This window comes from Rattus norvegicus, chromosome 3 (assembly GCF_036323735.1).
Source record: "Rattus norvegicus strain BN/NHsdMcwi chromosome 3, GRCr8, whole genome shotgun sequence".
Lineage (NCBI taxonomy): Eukaryota > Metazoa > Chordata > Mammalia > Rodentia > Muridae > Rattus > Rattus norvegicus.
In genome coordinates, this window is record NC_086021.1 from 28,220,567 (window position 1) to 28,239,121 (window position 18,555).

Here is an 18,555-nt window from a genome sequence, read left to right on the forward strand (position 1 = left end):
GCTCTGGCAGAGTCTCTCAGGTGACAGCTATATCAGACTCCCGTCAGCATGCACTTCTTGGCATCCACAATAGTGTCTGGGTTTGGTGTCTGCATATGGGATGAATCCCTCAGGTGGGGCAGTCCTCAGAGGCCTGCAAAACAGTGAACCTATGTGCATTAGGACAACAGCTCTCTCTCTCTCTCTCTCTCTCTCTCTCTCTCTCTATATATATATATATATATATATATATATATATATATACACACATATATGTGTGTGTATGTATGTATATATACATATATATGTGTGTATGTATGTATATATACATATATATGTATCTATATATATCTATAAATATATATCTATATATCTATAACTATATATCTGTCTATAACTATATCTATCTATATATCTACATATATTTATCTCTATATATGTCTATCTATCTGTCAAGAGACACTCAGAAGGCTGAGGCAGGTGCATCTCTGTGATTTCTAGGCCAGTGTAGGCTATAGAGAAAAAAAAAAAAAGAAAGTAAAGAGGATATCAGGTCCCTTGGAACTGGAGTTGTAGATAACTGAGTCATTTTGTGGGTGCTGGGAATTGAAACTTGGTCCTTTGAAAGGTCAGCCAAAACTCGTTTGTTTTGTTTGTCTGCTTGCTTTTGGGTTTTGTGGGGAGGGTTTAGTAGGGTTCGTTTTTGTTTTTTTGTTTTTTTGTTTTTGTTTTCCAAGATAGGGTGTCTCTATGTAGCCCTGGTTATTCTGGAACTCACTCTGTAGACTAGGCTGGCCTTGAACTCACAGAGATCCGCCTGCCTCTGCCTCCTGAGTGCTGGGATTAAAGTTGTGTGCCACCACTGTCCAGCTTGTTGGTTTTTTTAAGACAAGGTCTCACTGTCTAGTTTTGGCTGTCCTCATGCTGAAAATGACCTGAAAGACTGTATTCTTTACTTTGCCGCCCGCTAAGGTCTGGGTATGTATGTCTTGTAACACATCCTGCTCAGTCTGCCCTGTACCCCAGCCCTGCCCTGCTTCTTCTTGGAGACAGGGTCTCACTGTGGAGTCCAGTGTCTTAGTTAGGCTTCCACTGCTGGAGTAAGTCACCCCATCAAGGGAACTGTGGAGGAAAGGGATTCTTTCACTTCTGCTTCCAGCAGTCCGTCACCGACCACAGTCGGAGCAGCAACTGAGGCGGAAATGTGGAGAAGCACTGTGTACTGACTGGTTCTCAGGGCTTGCTCGGCCTGATTTCCTATACACCCCAGGACCATGTTCTGCTGCTTTTAAGGAAGTTTTGGATGAATATTTTAGGCAGTTTAGGATCATTTTGCTGTCTGATAACAGGGTCATAGGGAAACCACCTAATGTTGCCAAGCATGTGCTAATGGCTGCTTTCCTCCTGTGCCGCCTCCGTGCCAGGGCTACTCCCATCCTGCCTTCCCTGAGCTCGGCCTCACAGTGAGTCTTCCATGTCAGAATGTGGGAGTCTCTGGCCTTAGGGTAGCTATGCTATGTGTAACCTGTGAATCCAGTCACCAGCTCCTACTTGGAAATTGCATCGCTGGCCAGATGCTGAAATAGGTGTCACCATGTTCCAGGGCTCACTTAGGCTCTGAGAGACACATCTAATGTGGCCACGAGTGGATGGTGTGTCTTCCTTAGAGGAGTTTCTATCTGAAGGAGTGTTCAGAATTCTCTGAGACAGCCTTGCTTGTGTCTGAGAACTGTCAGGGTTGCTAGGGATGCCTGTGGCTTCTAGAACATTCCAGGGGTTTAGACAGTAGTCACATGTGAGAGCCCACCAGCTTCAAGCAGAGCAAAGGCTTGGTTAAGTAATTTTGTTCCTTTTCTTGCTTCCTAACCACACAGGTGGCTCCTATAGGCTGCTGTTCTGGCTACATCTATGTCAACTTGACACAAGCTAGAGTCATTTTAGAAGAGGGGACCTCAATTGAGAAAATTCCCCCACCAGATTGTGGGCATTCTCTTGGTTAATGATTGGTGTCGGAGGGCCCAACTTTTGTTGTGGGTAGTTTAAGACAGCCAAGTGGAGCAAACCAGTAAATAACATTCCCTCATGGCCTCTGCTTCAGCTCTTCCTCCAGGGTCTTGTCCTGTTTAAGTTCCTGCCCTGAATTCCTTCAGTGATACACTGTTACCTAGAAGTGTAAGGTGAAGGAAGCCCTTTCTTCCCCAAGGCACCTCTGGCCATTGTGATTTATCAGAGCAGTAGAGACTCTAAGACAGCTTGTGTGCACATGCCTTGGCTGGACTCCAGGCATCCTCAGTCTGGCCTCCTGGACCTTGGCTGGTCTTTGAGACTCCTGGGTTTGGCTCTTCTTCCTTAGGTGGAGATGCTAACCCACCAGGCCAGAGCAACCACAGTGCATGCTGTCCGGGACTCAGAACTGGCTAAGCTGCCAGCAGGAGCTCTGACGTCTATCAAGCGCAGGTACCCACAGGTGAGGCTGCTGCTGCACAGGTGAGGTGAGCCTGCTGCACAGATGAGGTGAGCCTGCTGCACAGGTGAGCCTGCTGCACAAGTGTGGTAAGCCTGCTGCACAGGTAAGGTGTGACTGCTGCACAGGTGAGGTGAGCCTGCTGCACAGGTGAGCCTGCTGCACAGGTGTGGTAAGCCTGCTGCACAGGTAAGGTGTGACTGCTGCACAGGTAAGGTGTGACTGCTGCACAGGTGAGGTGAGTCTGCTGCACAGGTGAGGTGAGTCTGCTGCACAGGTGAGGTGAGCCTGCTGCACAGGTGAGCCTGCTGCACAGGTGAGATGAGCCTGCTGCACAGGTGTGGTAAGCCTGCTGCACAGGTGAGGTGAACCTGCTGCACAGGTGAGGTGAGTCTGCTGCACAGGTGTGGTAAGCCTGCTGCACAGGTGAGGTGAGTCTGCTGCACAGGTGAGGTGAGCCTGCTGCACAGGTGAGGTGAGCCTGCTGCACAGGTGAGGTGAGCCTGCTGCACAGGTGAGGTGAGCCTGCTGCACAGGTGAGGTGAGCCTGCTGCACAGGTGAGGTGAGCCTGCTGCATAGGTGAGGCTTCTAGCTGTACTTCTGGCCCAGGTGAGAATTTAGTCAAGTATACACAGAAACACTGGAACAGGTAGGGGGAAAGCTGTAAAAGTGGCACACAAGTCACGTTCTCAGATGAAGACTCCTTTATCGCTATTGTATGACACTATTTCTGGGGACACATGAGCAAAATCCAGACTTACCTCAAATACAGAACTGGTAATAGACAAAGTAAGGACACTGCCAAAGTGCAACTTGATAAACCAGTGATTTCTGTTGGGGTTCCTCTCAGGAATATGGCGAGAAGTTACTTACAGATGTAGAAATGACTCAAAGACCACTGCATCACAGAGGCCTACCCCAGCATGGCTGATGGTTCACAGAGCTGGGAACCTAGAGCCTGCAGGCAGCTCAGCAGGTTATACAGTGTCTTTTCCAGGCAGATCAGATGACTTGAGCTTCTCTCCGGCTGCTCTACTTGTCAGCAGCCCTTACTGCTGCTGTGCACTTAGGTAGAGAAGAGACCTAGTCTGTACGGTAGGTTCCAGGAGCCTCCTGCAGAATAGAGGTGCCCCGCTGTAGAATCTCCCGTCTTCGGGAGCTCCCCTCTGAGATGGAGGCTTCCTAGAGGAGGAGATTACTGCACCACACCACAGCTTAGGACGGCAACTTGAAGAGAGCTTTGGTAGCAGCCAGGGGTTGGCAGAGGAGGACTGAGGCTGCATCTCTGAGCTGTCAGTCAGCTGCCTTTTCTGTCCTCCCTGCCTGTGAGCGACAAGGTTATCACAGGAAAGAAGGGTCAACCCTACAGTTTGGACTAAAACCCCGGGGTCCTATAGTGGTGTTTCCACTCAGCATTCTGTCCTGAGTCTTAAAACTGCTTCCTAATGTCTATGTTTGCTTTCTTTCCAACTCCCCACTTCCTCCTCTTTCCCTTCTCTTTCCCTCCTCCTCCTCCTCCTCCTCCTCCTCCTCCTCTTCCTCCTCCTCCTCCTCTTCTTCTTCTTCCTCCTCCTCCCTCCCTCGTGCATGTGTGCATGCGTGCACTGGGGATGAAACCCAAGGCCTTGTTGCTTGCTAATTGTCTATGGATGAACTAGTACAGAATACCTTTCTTGCGAATGGTCCAGCAGTCCCCACTGGACTTCAGTCTGTTTGTTCCCCAGTTGGTGGGTATTGGAATGACTCCAGTCTAGGACTGTCAGGTTTAAAGGGCCGCTGCACACATTCTTGACAAATGCTATAAACACTCCTTTGTTCAGTTGCTAGGTCACAAGATGATGTGTGTTTGCAAACTGCAGACAGCTCTCCAGAGTGACACTGCTTCACAGCCCAGTGTGATGTGGCTCCTGAGCCTTGAGTGCTGGGCACACAGGCAGCTTCTTGTACCAACAGCTCTCATCGGCCTATCACAGTGCTATACCTTTGTGTGTCCTCCTATCACAGTGCTATACCTTTGTGTGTCCTCAGTCTTTAAGATGCCAGACACCTTTTTGTGAACTCATTGGCCTATTTTAAACCTATGCCACTTGACGCAGAAATAATCTTTTAAAAGATTACCTTTAGTGACCAGACATACAGGTCTTATTTTAATTACAATACTTGGGAGTCAGAGCCAACCAAAGTTAAAGCCAGCCTAAGTCTACATAGTAAATTCCAGGGCAGCCGGGACTACAATAGTGAACCCCTGTCTCAAAAAATAAGTTAGTCTTACTTTAAATTTGCTTTTTTTTAAAGCTTTATTTATTATATATAAGTACACTGTCCCTGTCTTCAGACACACCAGAAGAGAGCATCAGATCCCATTGCAGATGGTCGTGAGCCACCATGTGGTTGCTGGGAATTGAACTCAGGACCTCTGGAAAAGCAGTCAGTGCTCCTAACCACTGAGCCATCTCTCCAGCCCCTGCTTGTTCATTTTTAAATGTGACAACTTTACTTGTTTATTTGTGGTGCTAGAGATTAAGCTCAGGACCTTGCATAAACCATGCAAGCACCATACCACTGAATTGTATCCCCAGCCCTTTTCAATTTTTATTTTGAGACAGGGTGTTGCTAAGTTCCTAGGCTGGCCTTGAACTTGTCTTATGGTCCAGGCAGGACTCAACTTTCCTCATAGACCAGCCTCCCCCTGCTGGTATTTAGTGTTTTGCTGGTTATAGGTGTTTGTTTTGACCCCTGGCCTCTAGAGAAACATTCAGGTACTTAGAATTCCCTGTGTGCTCCTGAGGGGTTGTTTATGGAGTCGGACTGCTGGGGCAGGTGACCATCTCCTCCTGGCTCACTTTCAGAGTTCTCTGCTCAGACTGGTTTTTGCTTTGTATGTGAAAGTCTGGACAGTTTCATTTAGATCTAACATGGGCTCTGACCCCACCACCCTGGGACAAATAAACAGCCCTAACTTAGCTTCCTAGAGTGACCCTGGTGCCACCTAATTGACGTAAAACCTAGCAGGTGCCCCTGTCTGAGATCAGGCTGTCTTTGCCATGCCTGCGGCCATGGATGGGAGGTCCTTTAGGTCATTTGCCAGCTGGACTGTAAGGCTTAGGGCCACAGAGTGTGTACTCTGCTTCTTTTGTGTTTCACCACCCTCCCCCCAACATGCCATCCCCCCCCCCCAAGCTCCTTTTCCTTGGTGACTTAATTTCTTTTCCTTTTGTTGTGATAAAATACCATGACAAAAGAAACTCAAACGAATGCATCTTATTTTGCTCAAGGTCTCACATTCCTGTCTGTCTTCCTGTCTGTCGTAGTAGGGAAATCCCAGTGACAGGAGCTAGAGGAGGCATTTGCCACACTGTATTCATAATCCAGAACAGGAGCAACGAATGTGTGTGGCACGGCTCACCTCCCTTTCCTCTTAGAGAACCCAGGTCCGATCCACCACTGAGACAGGTCTTCCCACACCTAGCGTAGTTGCAACAATCCCAGTAGGCATGTAGGGCACAGGCCCTAGAGGGGCCCATGTCTGTGTTAGCCATGCTGGCCATACACAGTCTCATCTGGAAGCCTGGACATCATATGAGCCCTTGCCGTCGGCAGCCCGTGTTGATTTCCAGTCACTGACAGGTTTGGAAAAGCAAGCCCTGTGCGCTGTTTAACGTCATGTGACATTTCCTGGTCCCAGCATTTCACCCTTTAAACCCGACTTCTTCCTTCTTTTTCTGCCCCAAGGTTGTAACCCGACTGATTCATCTCTTGGGTGAGAAGATCTTGGGCAGTCTCCAGCAGGGATCTGGGACAGGTGAGTCTCAGCTCTGTCTTGGAGCTCTTCCTCAGTCCCACGAACATACTGCCCCACCTTCCCCTGGCTGGGCAGACCTCTGGAGGGAGCATTGTGGGATACTGTGCTGTATGACTCCTGAGAACATCCGGGAAAGTCTCACCAAGCACAACTCTGAATAAGGAGGGGTTAGCTTTTTAACAGTGCCAGTGTATTTTGCCAAGCTGTGGCTCAGTGTGGGCAGCACAGAAGGACACTGTGATCTAGCTACCTTGTGTTTACAAAGAGGAAACAAGAGGATGAGGCCTCTGGAAGAGTGGTACAGTTGGGACTGCTGTTGTCTGTCACTGCCAAGTGTGAAAAGATGGTCTGAGAAGTGTGGGTGTCAGGAACTAAAACTGCCCCAGCATGTGTGTTTTCTTCTAGCTCTAAGAGTGGCCCTAATTTGGGAGCCACTGGTCACTGTGTTCCAGAGCTGCCTTCTCCCCTGAATCCCACATACTCTGACCTTGCTCTCACTGTTCTGTGCATAATTTGCCTGTGGCTGTCTCCTGCCTCCATCTCTGACTTCCTGGCCTGCGATACTGGTCTATATTTGTGCATGCCTGTGGTCCATCCCACTCATTCTGCTCTTCTTATGTTTCCTCTTCCTCTAGTTCTCCAGGCTAGCTCACTTGTGTCCTGTCCCTCTGCGAGTATAAGCTTCCACTAGTTCTCCAGGGTAGCTCACTTGTGGCCTGTCCCTCTGCGTATATAAACTCTACATCCGTTGTCACATCTGACCCTGGTTTACCGAACTGAATGTTTGTAAGGACAAATTCACAGGTAAACATGCTGTTTAACTCTTTACTCTCAGTACACCTGGTCATTTGGGTCACATCTGATATATATTTGTAAAGATCTCTTTATTATGTATACAGTGTTCTGCCTGTATGTACACCAGCATGCCAGAAGAGGGCATCGGGTGTCATTACAGATGGTTGTGAGCCACCGATTTGAACTCAGAATGTCTGGAAGAGCAGCAGTGCTCTTAACCTCTGAGCCGTCTCTCCAGCCCACATCCGGTGTTTTAGGTTTATGTTAAGCAAACTGTGCGCTTGCAATGCATGCACAGCAACGGGAAGCTGTGATCCACACTGAATTCATCTTAACTTCATCCTCTCTAAGGCTCTCTCTGTGTGAGACCGTGTGCTGAAGTTCTGGGTGGACATGAGTTTTAGGAGAGAGCACACAGTTCACACATAGGATTTCTTTCTGTCTTTCCTTTCAGCCTATCCGACCATTGTGTCTGAAATACGTTTCTTAAGAAAGATATAGAGAAGTCAAGTTTTTTTGTTTTGTTTTGTTTTGTTTTGTTTTGTTTTTTTTGGTTCTTTTTTTCGGAGCTGGGGACTGAACCCAGTGCCTTGTGCTTCCTAGGTAAGCGCTCTACCACTGAGCTAAATCCCCAACCCCAGAAGTCAAGTTTTAAATGAGCTCTTGTGGCAGTGTTTGCCTTACGTTAACCACGTGGACCGTTTAAACCTAACATGACCATTCTGTTAGGGTTTATGTCTGCTATCTTGTTTTTATTTCCTTCCAATATTAGCTTTGATTACTCAGCCGTTTTTTTGTTTGTTTTTCTGTCTTACAAACTTTATTAGTCTGGGAAAAGGGGGACAAGAAGCTCCTGTCTCTTCCGTCCACTACTGTTTACCATTGCCATTGACGGGACAGTTCACATGGTCGGGGGAGGACAGAAAGACCTTGATCTTGGGCCAAGCGCTGAGGCAAGCCACATACAGAGAGAGAGCAGGGGGAAGTTGTCCAGGCCGCCAGGGACCGGGACTCAGCAGCAGGTCCAGCAAGTTGTAATCTGGTCATCCATGATGAAAGCTTTGCCTCCCTGGTCCTGGGACAGCAGGGTCTCAAAAGGCTTCAGATGCCCAGGCAGGGCCTTCACATAGTCATCCTCACCATTCTCATAGTGTGGACGAGGATGACACATTTGCATCGAAGGTCGTCCACTCCATCCCCTACCATATCCACCAGGGCGGCCTCCCTCTGGTCGTTCCCATAAAACCCAGGAGCCTCAAGATGGCATTAGATTAGTAAAGGGTGAGGTCTCCATCCTCAAACTTGGGGAGCTGCCCATAAAGACAAGTGGGCTTGAGTGAGCCTTGCATCCAGACATCTATGGTAACCACCTCCTCCTTCCAGCTCTGGCCCTGGTCAGCCAGCAGCATGCGCATGGCCTCACAGCGCCTGGAACTGGGAAGTAGACAATGGTGTATGGCGGCATAGCTGCTGGGTAGACAGAGGTGTGGACTCAGAGCTGCACAGACAGCCAGGTATCTCGGGCGCAGATGCGAATACTCAGCCGTTTTTAAGCATCCTATTTGTATGAACTCTGATTTACACACACACTGTTGGACGAGCTCTGTGGTCACTCTAGGGAGAACAGTGGTTTTCATCTTAGCTGGAATGAGCGTTCCCGATCAGCTACTGCTCAGGTCACGGCATTCTGTGGCCTGCTCTTGATGTGTTATGGGGTTTCATTGTTGTTGTTTGCTTTTTAAGATTTGTTTATTTTTGTCTTATGTGTCTGGGTGTTTTGCCTGCAGGTGTCTGTACAGTACTGTATGCAGTACCCACGGGGGCCAGAAGAGGGCGTCAGACCCTCAGGAGCTGGAGTTAGAGACAGTTGTGAGCCATTGTGCTGGCAGTTGAGCTTGGTCCGGGAGGAAGTACCATCTCACCAGCCCCTGAGTTGTATCTTAGCCATCACTTCTTCATGCCTTGAGAACCAAAGATGTGCTTTGAAAAGTCTGAAACTTCCTGAGTGTCGTGTCAGCATTTAGAAGTTCTGAATTTAGGAACATTTGCCACTTTCAAATTAGGAATGTTTGATCAGTAATCTGGAAATGTTCCAAAATCCGAAAAAGTCAGACCTCCAGCCCACCCCAGCAGCTTGGCTTGAGCCCCACAGCACTCCTCGGCCGCAGGACCTGCCCTTCATCTGACCTCATCCTCACTTTTCAGAGGCTTGATAGCTTGGTGTTTCTGCTGTCTGGGGTTACTTTTACTTTATTCTGTAGATTTGTATCTTTTTAGCAAACTCGGGGAATCGTTAGCCCTTTTTTCTTTACATCTTCTTTCAATCCTGTATTCTTTCTTTTCTTCTGGAAACAAAATGTCACAAATGCTGGGCCTTTTGTTATTGTCCTGAAGGAATCTGGGACACTGTTCACTATTTTATCTCTTTGTCCCCATGATGTTCAAATAGAATTTTCACCGTCCTCAGTGTCACCTGCTCTTTTCTGTCACCTCGATTTTCCTCTTAGCCCATATAAAGTGGTTTAAAACATTTTTTTGGTTATTTTTATTTTGAGACAAGATCTTGCTGTGTATCCCAGGCTGGCCCTCAGACTCATTATATAGCCCATACTGACCTAGAACTGGCCAGTTTCCTCTGTAGTCTCATAATCCCCTGTTGGGTTTCCAGTGTATGCTGCTGTCACTCCTGCCATGTCTTGTCCATCTGTCCAACTGTGACTTCTGTCTGTCCTTGTCCCACCCACCACCCCACTCCCACCCTCAAAACTTTTCATTGTTGTATTTTGGTTCTTCTCCATTTTGCTGAGGTTTTCTGTGTTTAAAAGTGTTTGTGACTTCATGATTGCTGGCTGTAACTAGCTGTATTTCATTATTCCTGGCAAACAGCTCTGACCTTTGTGTTGTTATCCTGTGACTGACTTTTCTCATTCAGATTAAGATTCTTTGCTCTCGAGGCACACACCTTTAATTCCAGCACTCTGGAAGCAGAGTTCAAGGTTAGCCTGGTCAACTAAGGGAGTTCCAAGACCGAGACTACACACAAACACACAAGAATGTTCTAGATGTAATCTGCCAGGAAATGTCCCTGTCTCCAAACAGACAATGCTCCCTGCTCTTGGTGTACCTAGTAATTAGTGTATACCAAATTCTTAATATAGTAAATAAAATAAGTATATACTTTTGAATATTACATACTATTTAAATCTTCTGTGGCTGTGTGTGTGTGTGTGTGTGTGTGTGTGTGTGTGTGTGTGTATTCACAGCTCAAGTTCTGCCCTAGTCTTGTGGCTATGGTAGTTTGGTCAGTCTGTGTGTCCTGAGCCAGTAGCCGGTATGGTTGCTAGGACTCTGCACTGCTTTGTTCTGTCCCTCTGTGGGGACTGTGGAGAATGAGGTACCAAAGAGGGCCCATTGTAGGCTTTCCTACTGGAACCATGGAGACCATTTGCTTCATTCCCACAGCTACCTCTTGGAGCTGAGGGCTGTGTGAGGAGGGGGTGGTGCCAGGCAGCAAGCGCTGAGGGCATTGGTCAGGGAAGATCAGGTGCCCAGTCCATGAATGTCAGGACACTGAGCGGGGCTGGCTTATTATCTGCTTTTCTGTTTGTTTAGACATCCAGGCACTTTGGTTTTGGACAGTTTGAGATGTTTATTTAGCAATAGAATTATTTTTTATAATAACTATAAAACTATAGCTGTTAACTAGCCATTTTGTTCAATAGCTTTTCTCACCAATAGACCAGCTGGTATGCCACCACTACCGGCTTAAAGACCAAAGAGGGTCATTCATTAGGCGTTTTCCCCACTACCAAGCATCTCCCCTCAGCTCTATTTTTGTTTTTGTTATTGTTGTTGGGTTTCGTGTGTGTGTGTGTGTGTGTGTGTGTGTGTGTGTGTGTGTTTGCTCTTTTTTTATTAATCAATTTATTTACTTTACAACCCGATCTCACTTTCCCTCCTCTCTCCCTGTCCTTCCTCCCCACCTCCCCCATTCACTCTTCCTCAGAAAAGTGCAGGCCTCCCATGCATTGTCAGCCAAACATGGCACATCAAGCTGCAGTTAGACAAGGTGTCTCATAATAAGACTGGACAGGGAGCCCAGTAGGAGGAAAAAGTCCCACGTGCTGGAAAAGAGTCAGAGACAGCCCCTGCTCCCACTGTTAGGAGTCCCACAGAAGACCAAGCTACACAACTGTAGCATGTATGTAGGAGGCCTAGGTTAAGCCCATGCTGGACTCCTGGCTGTGAGCCCCTATGAGCCCCGATTAATTGATTCTGTGGGTTTCTTGTGTTCTTGACCTCTCTGGCTCCTACAGTCCTTCCTCCCCCTTTTCTACATGATTCCCTGAGCATCTCTGCCTAAGGTTTGGCTGTGGGTCCCTGCATCTGTTCCCATCAGTTGCTGGGTGAAGCCTCTCTGATGACAGTTGGGCTAGGCACTAATCTATGAGTTAGCAGAATATCATTGAGAATCATTTATTATCCTAGGCCTCTGGGCTACCCAGCCTCTGCGTCCTGCCCTCCAGGCAGTGTCAGGGTGGGCTCCCTCTAATGTCTAATGTCTGCACTATCCATTGGTCAGCCACTCCCTCATGCACCGTGTCTTTACCCCAGCACATCTCATAGGCAGGACAAATTATAGGTCGTAGGTTTTGTGGCTGGGTTGGTGTCCCAATCCCTCTGTTGGAAGTTGTGCCTGGTTACAGGAGGTGGCCGGTTCAGGGTCCATATCCCCCATTGCTAGGAGGCTGAGCCTGAGTCACCTTTGTGACTTCTGGGAGCTTCCATTGCACTGGGTTTCTAGCTCATGTCTGAGATGCCCCCAATCCAGCTGTATCTCCCAGTCCCCTCTTCCTCCATCCAGCTCCCACCAGATCCCTCTTATTCCCATCCCACCTGCCACCTGTCCACCTTCAATCTCTGTTCTAGTCTCCTTCCCAGGGAGATTTATCTGCCCCACCCCCACCCCAGCCCTCTTGTTACTCTGTGTCCAAGGATTGAAACATGGCCATCTTTTACTTTACAGCTGATACACACTTATAAGTGAGTACAGGCCCTGTTTGTCTTTCTAGGCCCAGGTTAACTCACTCAGGAGGATTTTTTTTTCTAGTTCCATTTATTTGCCTGCAAATCTCATGGTGTTATTTTTTTAAACAGTTGAATAATGCTCCACTGTGTAGGTATAGCACATTTTCTTTATCCACTCTTTGGTTGAGGGGCATCTAGATTGTTTCAGTGTCTGGCTTCTCTGGATAAAGCTGCTATAAACGTAGGTGAACATGCGTTCTCGTGGTATGGAGGAGAATCTTAGGTCTGTGCTCAGGATTGGTGTAGCTGCCTGGGTTTTAAGGTAGATAGATTCCCAAATTCCTAAGAAACTACCATATTGATTTTCAAGGTAACTATACCAGTTTGCACTCCCACCAGCAATGGAGGGAAGGGTTTCTCTGTGTGGCTCTGGCTGTCCTGGAGCTTAGTACATAGGCCAGGCTGACCTCAAACCCACAAAGATCCTCCCGTCTCTGCTTCCAAGTGCTGGGATTACAGACTTGCAGCACTCTCCTTGGCCTTTCAACTCTTCAATGATCCTGCAGTGACTGTTTTTGTATATGTGTGTACATGAGGAATAGTGCGTGTGGTACACGTAAGGTATATATGTAAGGCAGATGTATATGTTATATATGTGGTGTATGTATGGTACCTAGGTGGTATGTATGGGAGGTGTGTGTGTGTGATGTATATGATGTGTGTGAGATACATACATGAAGTATGTGTAGGGTGTATGTGGTATATGTACGACTCAGGAGGGTGCGTGTAGTGTGAGTGGTATATATACGATGCAGCAGGGTGTGTATAGTGTGTGTGGTATATGTGTGATGTAGGAGGATGTGTGTATTGCATGTGGATTATGTGTATTTAGTGTCTATGTGGTATATGTATGATGCAGGAGGGTGCGCGTATTGCATGTGTATTATGTATATGTAGTGTGTGTGTGGTATATGTATGATGCAGGAGGGTGTGTGTATTGCATGTGTATTATGTGTATGTAGTGTGTATGTGGTATATGTATAATGTAGGAGGGTGTGCGTATTGCATGTGTATTATGTGTATGTAGTATGTATGTGAGGTACCTGTATCCTCTTAAGAATGCAGACTTGTTTCTGCTTGTTACTGCCTCCTCTCCCCTGCTCTTAGGCTTGCTTGGGATGGCAAACCCTTCCTTAGCTCCCTTACTGCCCTGAACCTGTGCATCTGGAAACATGGTTGCTGTCTTGGCGTGGCCCAGCTTCACGAGTTGCTGGCTCTCCTTGTACAGATCACTGACCAGGGCTGCACATAGCACGGGGCTCCACCTGGACCTCTGCACCTGACTTCAAGTCAGTCTCTGCAGACGCATGTGCATACCACTGGGATCATGTATCCGACAGTGTCTGGAAGCTGCAGAAAAGTCACCAGCCATTTGGAAACTGCTTTTAAGGGAGACAGGGAGACAGGCAGCTCAGGCCTGAAGATGGGTGTGTGTCTGTATCAGAGGAAAACAGAAGGTATGGGCAGGACTTTGTAGTGGGCCATCAGTGGCCAGGGAGCCCATAGCATGGCAATGCCACAGGAAACCCTGGTCAAGTGGGGCTACGTCTACCAGGTGGCATGAGATGAGCTTAGCCATCTTCGTGGAAACAGGAGGGACACACACCAAAAGAAGAACCTGGGGTTGGGGATTTAGCTCAGTGGTAGAGCGCTTGCCTACCAAGCACAAGGCCCTGGGTTCGGTCCCCAGCTCCGAAAAAAAGAAAAAAGAAAGAAAAAAAAAAAAGAAGAACCTATAGTAGGATCTTTTGCTGAAGGGTAGTGAAATAAAAGTCTTCGGTCTTGCACTGTGTTAGAGGGGTGGCCCCTTGTCCCCTGCAGCTGAGTAGAGCCTGGGGAGAAGAGCCCTGGGTGTCTAGGTAAGGAAATATGGACCTGTGGCCATCATGGCCTTGGGAAGGCTCTGCCTGCCTTGGTCTCTCCTCCAAGCATTCCTTCTGGGACCACCCAGCACAGCTGCCCCTGCCCAGCACAGCTGCCCCCGCCCAGCACAGCTGCCCCTGCCCAGAACTGTACTGATTCTCTGCTTCCTTTGGGTTTGAAAACCCCACATAAATAAGAGATAGTAAAGGTGTGTTTGTTGCTCTTCTAAATTTAGCATTTCTAGGTTCAAAAGATAAGAAACCAAAAAACTGTAAAGAGAAGTCCTTCCCAGCATGGTAGTGTATATGCTATTAACACAGGCGGATTTGAGGCCAGCCTAGGCTTCGAGGGGAGGAGTGTTCTCAGCTGGCAAAATGTTTTCCAGATTTTCTTGCTCATTGAGTTCCTAAGCTCTAGAGGGTCAACATGGTTTTGGTACTGCTCTCGGGACTGCTTTAGTCATTGGGAAACTGAGAGCAGACCCTGGTCATAGAGGGCGGCACCCTGCCTCATCTGTAACCATGGAAGCCGTGCTACTGGTGGCCCAGTCTTCCAAGGTCATTCCTGCTTCTATTCCTACAGGTCACCAGCTTGGATTTAACACAGCAAGCAGCAAATGGGACTTGGGAAACCCCCCTGGCAACTTGTCCACGGTGGCAGCAATGCCTGTCTCTGAAGATGTGCCCCTAACTGCCTTTGCCCTGGAGCTCCAGCATGCCCTCAGTGCCATTGGTAAGCCGCATAGACGTCCTGAAGGTGAAAGTTACCAGTGGCCTCTGCCCTGGGGCTGAGCGCTGAGCCAGAGAAGGCTCTAGGCTAAGGGAACTCTACAAGTAAGGGCTGTCTGAGGCTCTGAGAGCTGCATGGGCACAGAGTGTATAGTAGTGTGTAGTGTGTGGGAAATCCTAAAGATGGGGGGCCAGAGGCATGACACTGCCGGTTACAGAGCTGTAATTTTGGGCTCTGAGTATATGCCAGCACTCTGCTCGCTGGAGTGGGCGTTAGAGTACATGGCTATGTTGACCAGCTAGAAAACGCCCTTGGGCGGGACATGGTCGCTCTGGTGGGGTGGCCTTAGAAGGGGAGCACTCTCCGGGCTGCTGGAGTATATTAGTCCTGGGGTGAAGCCCAGAGAAGTCACCAGTCAGGAAGAAGCTGTTGAGTTTTAGAGCCTAGGGCTGACGAGATGGCTCAACAGTTAACGGAGGTGCTTTAAGCCTGACAACTTAAGTTTGATCCCCACTCCCTGTGTGGTGAGAGGAAAAGGCAGCCCCCATAAGCTGTACTTGGCTCTGCATGCTCATGTGTACCCCACACATGATAAATAAAAATATGTATGGTTAACATTTTGGAATCTAAGAATCCACAACTCAGGAGGTGTCCTGAGAATTTCCAAGTTGGTAAAGTGTTCTGTATTTCTTTTTTTTTTTTTTTCTTTTTTCTTTTTTTCAGAGCTGGGGGCCGAACCCAGGGCCTTGCGCTTGCTAGGCAAGTGCTCTACCGCTGAGCTAAATCCCCAACCCCCTGTATTTCTTAATACCTTTTTTTCCAAGTGTTTATGTAATTCCGAGTGAACATATGATAAGACCCTCACTTTCTCTGGTGGGCTATAGGGGAAATGTCAGGACTGTCTCTGTAAAACGGCATAATAGTGATGGAGACAATATGTCCAATAAGCATAAACAAGATGTTATGATCAGAAATCCATTTTATTATGGCACATATATGTCCTCTACCCACACAGACTTAGTTATATAAAATAGTGGTTATCAACCCTAGGGTCATGGCCCCTTTGGGAGGTCACACATCAGACATCCTGCTTATCAGATATTTACATTACAATTTATAACAGTAGCAAAATTATAGTTATAAAGTAGCAAAAAAATAATTTTATAGTTAGGGGTCACCACAACGAGAGGAACTTCCAGCATGAGGAAGGTTGAGAACCACTGATATAAAACATAAAATAGGGGCTGGGGATTTAGCTCAGTGGTAGAGCGCTTACCTAGGAAGCGCAAGGCCCTGGGTTCGGTCCCCAGCTCCGAAAAAAAGAACCAAAAAAAAAAAAAAAACAAAAAAACATAAAATAATGTAAACCAAAGATCTGTAAAGTTGAAAGATAACACAGTATATTATTTATAAATTATTTTTAAAATAAAAACTTAATGTAGTAGTATATAGTATATATAGTTTAAAATTTTGTTGTTTTTCTTTCGTTTCATTTTTAAGACAGAGTCTTTCCATGTGGCTTTGGCTGTCCTGGAATTCTCTATGTAGACCAGGCTGGTTTTAAACTCACAGAGATCAGTCTGCCTCTGATTCTGGAGTGCTGGAATTGAAGGCATGCGTCCCCCATGCCTGGACTGTTTGATATTCTTGAACCGTACTACAGGTGTATAGAAAGTCCTGTTCTTTTGAGGTGACACTGGTCAGATAGTTAGGCTGAGTCCAGTGCAATGTCGACTTGCTCAGTGGAGGAAACTTTTTTATTTTGAGACAATTTTGAGGTTACAAGAAATGACAAACCAATGAGGAAAGGCCCCATGGCCTTTCCCAGTGTCACCTATGATGACACCATACATGAGGCTAAGACAGGCAACATGGTATTTTGTATACTCTGAAGGCCAGTTCCAGATTCATTAGCTGTTCTTGTGTATATATATGCACAAGTATATATATATATATGCACATTCGCCCCCTCATTTGACACAGGCATAGCCTGGTAGGGTCACACCAAAGCCACAAAACTCTCATTGTCATAGAAACCTTGCAGCTGCCACTTTGAAGCCACCACATTCTGGTGATTCCCTATTCACTGTAGTCTACAGCGCTGTCCTTGATACCTGACTGCCGTCCTTGGAGGCTGGGAAATTTATACACATTGAATTATAGCATGTGGCCATGCGATTTCCTTTTTCAAACATGGCGCCCTTCGCACATTGGCACGTCATCTTTGTGGGGGGGCCGTGCTCATTTTTGTAGTTCTTCAGTTTTAGTGCCAAAGCGAGCATGGCTTGCTCTCTTCACTGCTAGCACATATTCGCACCACAAAGGCATCACTCAGCTCACACACTCAGTCATTATTGGAGGGACTGGACGGTTTCCAGTTTGGGAATATTGTGAACTAAACTGCTCTGCTCTTCTGTGTGATGGTTGTGTTGGGGTCCAGGAGTTGCCCCACAGGCCACATGAACACCAATCCCAGTTAAAGGGGGATGGTTTATTGAATGCACACCCCAAGACCGATCGACCAGGGCAACCGCTCAGACTGGAGAGCTGGAAACTGCAGTTTATAAAGACTGGAAATGCAAAAACCACAGTGAGCCCAGAATCGGGTGTCACCTGCTGGTCGGCTCTGACTCAAGCTATTTTAGACAAACAGTTCACATTTACCTTTAATTTGGTGAGTCTGATGTGAGGCTTATGGTTGTGGAATTTCTTAAGATTAACAAAGCTCACACAGAACATAACAAGATAAGTGGTCAGCATGACCTTGCTCTGAGTCAGGTCACTTCTGTGTCAGTGACTGGCAGGCATGTTACAGCAAAAATATGGAATAGCTGGGGGCACGGAACAAAATGACTGCAGCTATTGGGTGGGGTGCAGGCCTCAACAGATGGGTTTTTTCATATAAATTTTCATTTTTCTGGAGTCTAAGAGTATGTTCAGTCTAATAGGAAACTGCCGGGCTTTCTCCACAATATCTAGACCGTTTTGTATTCCCATGAGCAATGTGTAAAGGGCCAGTGTCCCCACATCCTTGCCAATATTCTGTGTCATTAGTATTTTAATTTTAACTATTCTAATAGGGACATAGTGATAGCCTAGTTTTATGCATCTATTTATTTATTTAATCTTATTTTTTGGAGACAGGATCTCACGATGTTGTCTTGGCTGGCCTGCAGCTCACTCTGTAGACTAGGCTGGCCTTGAACTCACAGAGATCTGCCAGCCTTTGCCTCCTAAGTATTAGAATCAAATGCGTGCACCACCACCACCCAGCTTCTTTTTCTTAATTCCTGATTGGGCTATTTCTTTTCTAACTGGGGAGGCTGGCTGGTATGTTTAGGTGGGCAATTATATCTTTTTAAACCAAGTATATCTTATTAAACCAAGTATGGTGGCACATACCTGTCGCAGACCAACCAGGGGAGTGTGTCAGCAGAGGGACCATGGCTTGGATTTCAGGTAGAGAATGGATTCGGCGTGACAGACAGACACAAATTTGAGATGTGTGCTGCTGGAAAAGGCTTTACTTCTTGGCACAGATTTAAGCAGTTAGAACAGGAACATCATAATTGGCAATCATCCAGCTCTTATTCATCACCTCACCAATGTCCCTTGCAAGGAGGAAAGCTGAACGTACAGTCTAGAAAACAATTCTCAGCCACAGACAATAGTTTAGAAAACTGCAGTTATACTGCCAGACTTGTGGGCACCAGATATGCATTCAACATTTACCTTTGTTTTAATAAAGTTTAAACTCTATCTTTATGGCCCCTCAGAATAATATGGAAACTTTGTAACCATTCTATAATTTCTGTCATTTCCTGCTCAATGTTA

The 18,555-nt window shown here is 47.0% G+C and overlaps 1 protein-coding gene and 1 pseudogene across 7 annotated transcripts in view; one reads left to right on the forward strand and one right to left on the reverse strand.

Annotated features, from left to right (window-relative positions):
- Positions 1-18,555, forward strand: part of Pnpla7 (patatin-like phospholipase domain containing 7) — a 79,004-nt gene that overhangs the window by 39,897 nt on the left and 20,552 nt on the right. For 5 of the 7 annotated variants that reach the window (XM_039104252.2, XM_039104253.2, XM_039104254.2 and 2 more), the window contains 3 exons: positions 2,333-2,446; positions 6,177-6,246; positions 14,575-14,724. In XM_039104252.2, the coding sequence (XP_038960180.1) occupies positions 2,333-2,446; positions 6,177-6,246; positions 14,575-14,724 (334 nt within the window). Of the gene's footprint in view, positions 1-210; positions 1,812-2,332; positions 2,447-6,176; positions 6,247-6,881; positions 7,051-14,574; positions 14,725-18,555 lie in introns of those variants that run through there. The other 2 variants (XR_005501774.2, XM_039104256.2) reach the window with 2 other exon arrangements.
- Positions 7,885-9,761, reverse strand: Gstp1-ps3 (glutathione S-transferase pi 1, pseudogene 3; annotated as a pseudogene).